The sequence below is a fragment of the Zingiber officinale genome, chromosome 8B, assembly GCF_018446385.1.
Source record: "Zingiber officinale cultivar Zhangliang chromosome 8B, Zo_v1.1, whole genome shotgun sequence".
NCBI lineage: Eukaryota > Viridiplantae > Streptophyta > Magnoliopsida > Zingiberales > Zingiberaceae > Zingiber > Zingiber officinale.
Window position 1 is genome coordinate 30,734,283 of NC_056001.1, and position 10,066 is coordinate 30,744,348.

At 37.3% G+C, this 10,066-nt stretch overlaps 1 protein-coding gene across 2 annotated transcripts; it reads right to left on the reverse strand.

The window, feature by feature from the left end:
* Window positions 1–364: 364 nt before the first annotated feature.
* On the reverse strand, window positions 365–10,066 carry LOC122014686 (probable E3 ubiquitin-protein ligase HIP1). Of its 2 annotated transcripts, XM_042571047.1 has the most exons (6): window positions 9,741–10,066; window positions 3,018–4,763; window positions 1,690–1,740; window positions 996–1,094; window positions 770–901; window positions 365–695 (listed from the first exon to the last, which is right to left on the reverse strand). In XM_042571047.1, the coding sequence occupies exons 2-6, from the start codon at window positions 4,743–4,745 to the stop codon at window positions 564–566; spliced, it is 2,142 nt and encodes a 713-aa protein (XP_042426981.1). In that variant the 5' UTR covers window positions 4,746–4,763; window positions 9,741–10,066; the 3' UTR covers window positions 365–563. The 2 variants fall into 2 exon arrangements, with proteins under 2 accessions (XP_042426981.1, XP_042426982.1); XM_042571048.1 differs by lacking the exons at window positions 365–695; window positions 770–901; window positions 996–1,094 and adding an exon at window positions 1,192–1,612.

The following is a 10,066-nucleotide window of genomic DNA, read 5'->3' on the forward strand; positions in this document are numbered from 1 at the left end:
CGGGGTCTGATCGGACCTCTAGTCTGATCGGCTAGACCACTCAATCAGGACATGTGACCATGCCTACTCCAAGTGTTGACCTTTCCTTTACTTTGACTGTCACATCCCAAGCTTTCCTAACTTTGACTTGGACTTTAGGGCCCCACATTACCCGGTATATAAACTTCAAACCGATAAACGGTCCGGTTATAGAATTCATCGACAAGGTTGCATTCTATCGAATCATAATGCTATAAAGTTTAATAACACAAACTCTTCAATAGCAACAGTCTTCAGGATTGCAAGACGACAGCCACCCTACTACCCGCTCGGCAATGAAACATAAAACCTCGAAAGCCCGACCATCGAAAGACCTATTTCTCCATATTTCGAACAGTTTAGAGTTTGCTTGATTATTGAAAAAGGTAGGGTAGTTTCAGTCAATTGGCTCCAATTCGAGCCATTGGCAAAATTTGACAGTTGGAATCTTTGCAAATAAAGCAGTTTAGCACTCGATTTTAGGTTACAATAATCCAATGCGACGAATCAAGTTATTTGAGGAGGATCCTTGATCGAGTTTTATATCATGTGTGAAGAGCAGTATTTTTGCAAATGGGGCAGAGATTCTTGTGCATTAGCCACTGCTTGATGCAGGCTGTGTGGAAGTTGTGCCCGCAATCCAAGATCCCGAGTTCATCGCCTTCAACATATTCTTCCTGAGACGATCGAAGAGTAAGATTCCATCAGTTACTGGGTACTTTTCGATAAGGTTGAATAACTAGACAAATACCTGGCAGATACAACATGGTTCATCATGTTCCATGGTTGATGAATGCTTTTGCTGCTTCAGACACTTGATAACTTTTTCCTCATTCAATCCGGTGCAGACATCGCCTATCCTCTCTTCCAATGCCAAGAGTTCCTATAACCAAGTATGAACTTGGATTCAACGAAATATCTCAACAGGAAAAAAAAAAGTCGTTGGAGCCAGATGAAATCAGACTATTAGTTCATACCTCATACGACATATTATCAACATCAAGACGCATGTCTCTGTGCCTATCATGCAAATCACTGCCCGCCAAAATTAGAGTCTGATCGAGGATAACGACATCCTGGAAAGTTAAGATCAAGCCTATCAAACCACACAAAATGGAAAAGTACGGTATGTTTGCAAAATCCTTGAGATATAAAGTTAATATCGACAAATTCAAATAACAGAAAGATTAACATGACTAACAGACCTCTACGCAAACCACATCGGTGACTGAACATATTAAAACTGCATAAACCTATCTTCAAATGTTGAAATTTAGCACACTTTATCTAACAGATGCAAAGAATGTAGGAAAATCAATCTTTGCTAATTATTTGAGTATGATCATGTCACAGAGAGCATGCGATAAAAATTCTATGGGACAACAGATTGATTCTCTTCAAACCAATTGGCTTTTCAAATACAGTGGCTGTCGACATGCCAATCTAAAGAGGTTAATGCCGTGTTAAAAGCTAGTTAAATGTATTACATATACAACAACATTACCATTATTAGTTCGCCTGCCAACTTTATGGTAACAAACTTGGTGAGTGATAGAACAATTGGGCTTCATAACCTTATCCATTTGAATCATATCTATTCTTTGAAAAACAAAAATGCAGTCTTACTAGTTGCTACTCGATACTGTATGATAAAATTGATAAAACACTCACCTCAAGTCGAAGACCATCCCCTCGGCGCAAGGATTCCAATGCATGACGGATCTGATAGCAGAAATATATGTAAGTACATTGTGAAAAAATTATATAACTTCGACAGAGATGTTTCATCCATAAAGATAATAGTGCCATTAGAGCATTGACACTAATAAACACTGCGAGCATCATCAATTATAAATGCTAGTATAAAAGTGTAGATTGAGCTTTCCTGCATAGTTTAAGCTTTTGCAACAAGTGACCAATCAATCAAACTTAAAGGAGTGGTTCTCACCTTCAATTCATGCTATGGTCAGCAATTAAAAATGTTGTATCTTAGTTCCCTCCTAATTTCAACATTGCAGGAACTATACCTATCCTTCTCTTGTTCTATTATTGTCTTCTCGTCTTCTATTTCATCCATAGCATTCTAACATTTTCCTCTTCACAACCACAACTTTTGATTTCTACTGCCACTCAACATCATGCTGCCTTACCCTTCCACATTCTCAAGGTCAATATGAACTCAAAATTGATCACAAAGAACTACAAGTGAATAAGATTGAGCAAACTGGACTTAGCCTGGGTTGGCTCAATTAAAAGTCTTCCAGCCTCATACAATGGTGGGCATACTTTGGAGATCGAGCAAGCTTGAATTACATTTTTAGTGCTCTTGCACACACAATTTGACCCCAAACAGGGTAACTAAACAATTAGAATTTAGATAGCCTTAAAAGGCCAATAGACTCCACTGGTGATTTATCTAGTAGATAATTTAAGTATGTCTACAACCTAACAACAAGGAGACTCATTTTTCCCTCCATATGTTCCATGTTTGGGAAGATTGAATCGTCTTATGAACACCCTAATAAACAAAGTGGGGAGTTGGTTATATTAAGTGAGCAGAACCAACTGTTTCTCATCATATCTTGAAGTAAATCTGGTTTTGTTTGCAGAAACATGTGCCAGAACAAACTAGGTGAACATGAAAAACTACAGCACACGTCAAACAGATCAAGGTTTGACATGGCCATTAGAGATCAATGTAGTAATCAGCATTCAAGTATCACAACATAGGCATGACAGAAATAGATGAAGAGTCAATTGTATCTCTATTTTCTTTTGAGTTGAATCACTGTTAATTCTATATTGTTCAACAGTAGACATGATAAATAGAATTACAAATTGTTAAGAAATAATTATATTTGAAAGTGAAAACTATTTCCTAGGTGATCAAAAGAAACAAAGCAAAAGTGAAATCATAATGTAATAAAAATATAATCAAGAAAGAATAGTCAGCATCAAAGTTCTCTTGAATTATAAAAAAATACGCGATTAACAAATACCTCTGACAACATCCTACTTCTCTCCTCCCCTGCATCCGTTAAATTTCTCAGAGATATGGGAGCACTAAAAAGGCCATGATTGCGCCTTCTCAACAAATTTGGTGACCTTGCATGTGATGTTGGTGGTGGGCCACGCAAACTTGCTCTAATCTGAGCTACCTCCTGTGAGCTCAAAGAATGACCAGAATGTTGTGGAGGGAAGTTAATGCCCTGGCCTCCAGATTCAGAGCTTCCAGGTTGAAACAAAGGTCGATAAGTAGCTTCTGCTAAGGGTTGAGAAAATTGTGTAGGATTTTGACGAGGTACCCAAGAAGATCCTAATGTTGGATGCAACCCTGAGCTTGTACCAGCCTGTGAATTCATAGCCATGTTTACAATTCTACCATCTAAGTTCCTGTTTGTGCGATGTTGTGACATGTTCCTTACACTTGTTGCAGGAACAAGTTCCAAATTGCTGCGAGCCAACATATTACTAGACTGGTTCGCCTCTCTTGCAGCAAAACTTCTGTCCTCCGCACTAAATGAGCCTGATGATGTACCAATTCTTGAATTTGAAGGTCCACTCCATGGAAAATGATATACAATTTGGGGTAGACCAGGAACAACTGGTATAAGAGGTTGGTTTTGAGAACTTGTAGGAGGTAGTACTTGTGTCGGCTCAAGAGACTGATTTGGTGAGATACTAAAAGAAGGTGGTTGATTATATAGCCAGGAATCTGATTGCCTAGTAGTATTTACTAACCATGAATTGGGATGTGCCAAAGCAGGGTTAATTCTCACACGGTGATTCCTCCGTGAGGTCTCTGCATGCCCTGCTGTACTTGGTGAGGCATAGCAATCAGAGGCGACTCCTCTTGCCAAAGTAGCAGGATACTCTTCAGGAGGAGGTGCAATACAAGGATACTCTGCAGAGCTAGAAATGCTTGTAGTCACAGGATTATATATATGAGAATACAGAAAACTACTGTCCCCTTGCTGAGAAGAGCTTGCATTTGCACTTACTGAAGACTGTCCAAGGAAACCTTCACTGTTCTTTCTCTTGCAGGAAATGCGTCGTTCATCCAATAAATTTTCTGGTCTGTCATCATCTTCCCTCAAAAGACCAACATTCTCAGAACTTTCACCAGAAATGGATAAATCAATTGGCACAGAAACACTTTCACCATCAAACAAACCCAACATATAAGGAGGATGGGATAGTACTGACTCTGAGAGATCGTTGCCTGAACCAACTTGAGCAGCAGCAATCTCTCTGTTCTGCTGCAAATTGTTGAACCGAGGATTATTTTGTGGAAAAGATGGGATACCATCAACCTGAGCAACATTAAGACTTCTATTGGCAGTATCCAATGAAAGAATAGGAGAGCCATAAGAATGATTTTCTTCTATCGTAGGCCCGCTTCGAGAAGTAATTGTTATAGATGGTGTCCAGCCATGCTCCCTTTTATTATCTTCACGGATACCTTGTTGATGGTGTTGACTAGAAGAACTAGAGCCTCTTGAGCCCCAAATACTCAATTGAGCATCATCTTGATTAGCCATGTTTAGGCATGGAATATTTATATCTTCAGGTGATGCTGTCCGACCTGTCATACTCTGAACCTCTGTTGGATTGAAAAGCATGTTATTCCACAAAACTCGCTGATTCATCGCGCTGCTTGAACTGGAACCAGGTTTAAATTCAAATGAATTGTCATAGGGTTGAGCAAAGTTCTTTTGATCTGGCATTAAAGCAAATTGAACCTCCTGTTTAAGAAAAATGACATCAGTGGAGAAGATACAAATTTTTTTGTGCATAAAAAAACAAAAACTCTTTAAATAGCTAAATTCAACCATGGTAGTTGTAAACATTAATGAGATGGAAAATAAGCTTATGTCATGATACACAAGCAGTCCAACAAATTTTGATGCTATAACACATTGGAATAACATGATATGTAACTCCAATGAGGATATGTAGCTCCAGTGAGTGGTTGCATAACTACATTATATGCCTCTATCAGTTATATTTCTTCCATTCTCACTCTAAGAATCAAATCTGGTCCATTGTTTCCTAGGAGTCAACTTCATTGTTTAACCTTTGTTATTTATCATGATCAAGCAAATTGAAGTGTTGTTGGGCTGTTCAACTCTTTATACTTCTATTATTACTTGATACTTAATGATGATGATGACTTATTTAACCATCAGACTAGCTTTTCCCTTGACTTTATAATAAGTTATTTCTTAAACCAAATAAACTGTTATGGAAATAATTAACAAGGAGTTTTGAGAAGAGATCAAGTACACATATACATATTGCATATCAGCTGGCTCCTGATCGAACAATGCACTACCCAGATAACTACATAGAAACATGGTCAACATGTCTATCATGGATTGATACAGTGTTACCAATTAAAAGAGAATAATGATTTGGGTAAATTGATAAATCTACCACATACTTTATCTGTTTTAACAATCTATCAAGAACTTTCAAAATTTTAAAAAACTATCGAGTATTTGTAAAATTCATAACATCCATCTTCCTCATTTTCCGTCAAATTGTCATTAGTTGCAGATGAGTCATCAAGTCGCATCATCAGATTATCCACCTCACAATCCACATCACCTCTCTAATCAATTATATCATTTTATTTTTTTAAAAACTAACCAAATAAATCCCTTACAAAGGTTTTGTAAGGTTTATAAGGAGTTTATTTGGTGTAGGTATAAAAAATGAAATGAAATGATATGACTACTTGCAAAGTAATGTGAATTGTGAAGTAGATATGTTGATGACATGGTGATGTAGGAGCGTCCAGCAGCACCGCCAATTTATGTCCTCTAATATGGCTATCTTCCCCTTCGAGTTGTGACAAGAAGAAAATGAAGCTACCAACCTCCCTTTTGGGCCTTGAAGAAGGACGATCGAGACTACCGACAAGGAAGATGACTTGTCCACGGCCTCCTGATGTAGTTGTGCTCTATTTGGAGTTCGGACGAGGCGGAATCGACTTTTCAGTGGCCGACACGGCCAAGCCATGCCAAGGGAATGACCATGTTGTGGCGTCATGATTCACGTTAACCGAGTCTCCAAAACTCTAGATTTGGTCTCTTGACTTTTCTTTTATTTGTTTTGAATTTTTAGAATTAGTTTTTTTTTCTAAAACATAATTTAGATTTTATCTATTTTTAGGATTAATTTTCTTTTCTTAAAGTTTAGTTTAGATTTTTATCTTTTTTTCAAGATTAGTTATTTTTTACTTTTTCTTTTTCTATTGCGACTTTTGCTTATTTCTCAAGTTATTTAAACAAGAGTTAGAGCTCTTGTAAAAACATGTTAATGTGGAGGTTCATGAATGTTGAGTTTGATTTTGATTTGAATAAAGTTTATTTTCATTTAAACCTAGAGACAACTCCTCTTCGTTGGCGAATCCCCCCTCTTCCTATGCTTTCTCTGTAATTTCTAATTCGAATGTCACACCTAGAGTTCCTTCTCCTATGTCAGTTGGTATCAGAGCCTTAGATCCAATGGATAGTCGTCATGGTCATGGTCATGGTCGCGGTCAGATCAAAGCATCCAAGACGAGATACTTGAAGATTTATAGAGACAAGTCACAGAGTTATCACAACGTCTAGCAATACAAGATCTTGAAGATTGTGAGGTACGTGGTCAAGGTAGTGACAGGCAGGTTCCGGCTGAGGAAGTCTCACACTGTGAACATAGTGCTTGAGTTTTTAATGGTCATAAATTTTTTTATTTTAATTTGGATAAAAATTTCCTTGAGAGAGATATGGATGACAAGATCGAAATAATTGATGATCCAATTTACAATGAAGACCAGATCGAGTCAACTAGTGAGCCAATATATGACGAGGTACTTTATGGTGATGATTGTTAGATTTTGGTCATTCTTGAGATTCCATATGGCAAATTATTTGAGGATGCAATGCATGTTCCATCAGAGCCGCCCATAAATTTGACCGAGTTAATGTCAGGATCTTCTTCCCATCCTACCACTTACGAGATGACTTTTGATTTACCAGCATTCGAGGACTTTTAATCTTGAAGACACATTGAACTCGAGGATGAGTTCTTTTCAACCTGAGGGGTCTGATGTAGAGCATCCAGCAGCACTACCAGTTTATGTCCTTTGATACGGCTATCTTCCCCTTCGAGCTATGACGAGAAGAAAACGACGCTACCAACCTCCCTTTTGGGTCTTGATGAAGGATGATCGAGACTACTGACAAGTCAGATGACTTGTCTGTGACCTCCTGACGTGGTTGTGCTCTATTTGGAGTCCGGACGAGGCGGAATCGGCTTTCCAGTGGCCGACATAGCCAAGTTATGCCCAAGGGAATGATCGTGTTGCGGTGTCATGGTTCATGTGAACTGGGTCTCCAAAACTCTAGATTTGGTTTTTTAACTTTTCTTTTATTTGTTTCAAATTTTTAGAATTAGTTTTCTTTTCTAAAACTTAATTTAGATTTTATCTCTTTTTTAGGATTAATTTTATTTTCTTTAAGTTAGTTTAGATTTTTATCTTTTTTTAAGATTAGTTCTTTTTACTTTTTCTTTTTCTATTGCGACTTTTTCTTATTTCTTAGGTTATTTAAACAAGAGTTAGAGCTCTTGTAAAAACATGTTGATGTTGATATGGAGGTTCATGAATGTTGAGTTTGACTTTGATTTGAATAAAGTTTATTTTCATTTAAACCTAGAGGTAGCTCCTCTTCGTTGGCGAATTCCCCCTCTTCTTTCGCTTTCTCTGCAATCTCTAATTCGAACGTCGCACCCGGAGTTCCTTCTCTTGTGTCACATGGCATGTTGGCATACCAGCAACTAACAACTTAAATATAAAATAAATGGCATCATAGGTTTGTTACAAATTTAACAAGCATGTGATAGAGTTGTTAACTTTACCCTAATGATTCATGATAAAGAGAATTTGTGAACCAAAAAAAACTTGTGAACCAAAAAATATAGAGAGAAATGTGTGAAAGAACAATATGTTTTTTTGGCGTCTAACAAACTGAAATTTGAACAAAAAAACCTCCCCTAGAAACGACTAGGCATAAATAGACACAATGAAAGAAATCACATGAAAGGTGCAATCATAGTTATATTCCAATTCACTCAGACAATAGAGACAAGGATTAAGCTACAAACTAAAATAAGGAATGTTTTGGCTTAAAAATATATGGAAAATGATTGCTATGAGAATTTCCATCAAGATGTTAGTAAATAAACCAAAATACACAGGATTAAGCTACCAGCCAAAATAAGGAAAGCCTTGGATCAAAATATATGGACAATGACAGCTTTGAAAATTCCTATCAATATGTTAGTAACCAAAATACACACAAAACAGATCATGTAAAAAATTCTTTTGTTTAAGACTAAGGAGGTGTTGACATGAAGAAACAGAAGTCTATTGATGAAATTAAAAGCTCCATATCAGGTCTGGTGAATGAACCATTGCATGAGTTAACAAATTTCTCAATTGAGGATGAAAGTGTGTCCCACATGTATGCTGAAGTAAATAACAGAACATAATTAACAGCATATGTAGAAGAAAAGTAACCCCGCCATTTTTCACACCTCAAGCAAATAAAATTTGCCTATGGCAACCAAAGATATAATTTCCAGTCCATTCTTTAATTATGATTCACTATACCTTCTTTGCACATACAATGAACAAGTTCAAGTTAGCCACAACAACCTTTGCTCTTTCTGATTTTCTAAAAGATTCTGTTGATAAATTCATCGCCTAGAACCATGTTGCCCTATCTTGCTTGTCTTGTATCAGAAGATGGTGGGTTGTATGCATCATGGACAAGATTAGACTAATTATCTATGATGAACATAAGGAATTAATGCAGACCTTCTCTTCTAGGTGAAACCAGGAGAAAACAAAAATTCTATAAGCAAGGACTGTCCAGGGTTCAAATGGCAATCTATCTATGTTATGAATGTGATCTTCAGTGAATCCAAGACAGCTTAGAATTTCAGATAAAATGTGAAGTTATATTGAATATATGGTATCACAGGTGTGAATGAATTGGATTCAGCAATACCAGTTGCTTCTCAAATTTGTAAGCTTCAAATTTTAAATATTTGTCAAGCTTGAAAATAAAACTCAAGGGCACCAACAGATTACTCAGCTAAAATGATTCACAAGAAAAAAAAAGAGATGCCGTACTACGCAATCAAGCCCTAAATTCCAGATTTTGTCCAATCAAGGAAAAGCATGTCAAGCTTGATAATAAAAAAAAACATAAGTGACGGGCAGATTATTCTGTTAAAATTGTTCGCCACGAAAGAGGAGAGGTCGCGCTACGCAATCAAGCTCAAACTTCCAGATTTTGTCCATCAAGAAAAAAAGATGAAGCCTTTCCAACAAACTGCTATAAGTATAACAAGCTAGAAATTTCTTCCCGAGTCAAAAGTCCATCTTGTATACAGAATTTTAAAAGAAACGTAAAAAAAAATTATAACAAAACCAGGAAATCCCCAACAAATTACCACATCAGGAAAAAAAATAAAGAAACAAAATTCAACAAACCGAATCGATGATCGATGGAAACAAACGTCTTCAAGACAAGCAGATCCGTCCAAGAAATTTCACAAACAAAGGATTTGCGAGGACTTTTCTTCTCAAGCACAAGACAGAATTCCCTATTAAAAAAAAAACCCGACTTTTATGTTTGGATTCTAGTCGATTAACGAGAGCGCACCTGGTTAAGACGGATAAACCGAAGCCGACCAAGCGGCACGGGATCGGCCCCCTTTTAAGAAAACCAAGCAACCCCTCTCCGCCCTCTCCTCTCCACTCCTTCCTATCCTGTGCGATCAACTACTCGATCGACGAAGGCCTCCGCGCAGACGGGGAACAAGAGATCGATTTGTGGAGAAGCGCGAGAGAGGGATGATGGTTGACGGATGGATGGTCGGAGAACGAACAGTAAGAAGCCAACAAGGGACGGAAAATATAAATTATAAAAAATATTCTTTTCCTAATTTTGAATTTAAATTGGGAAATTCTCGCTCACATCCAACAAAC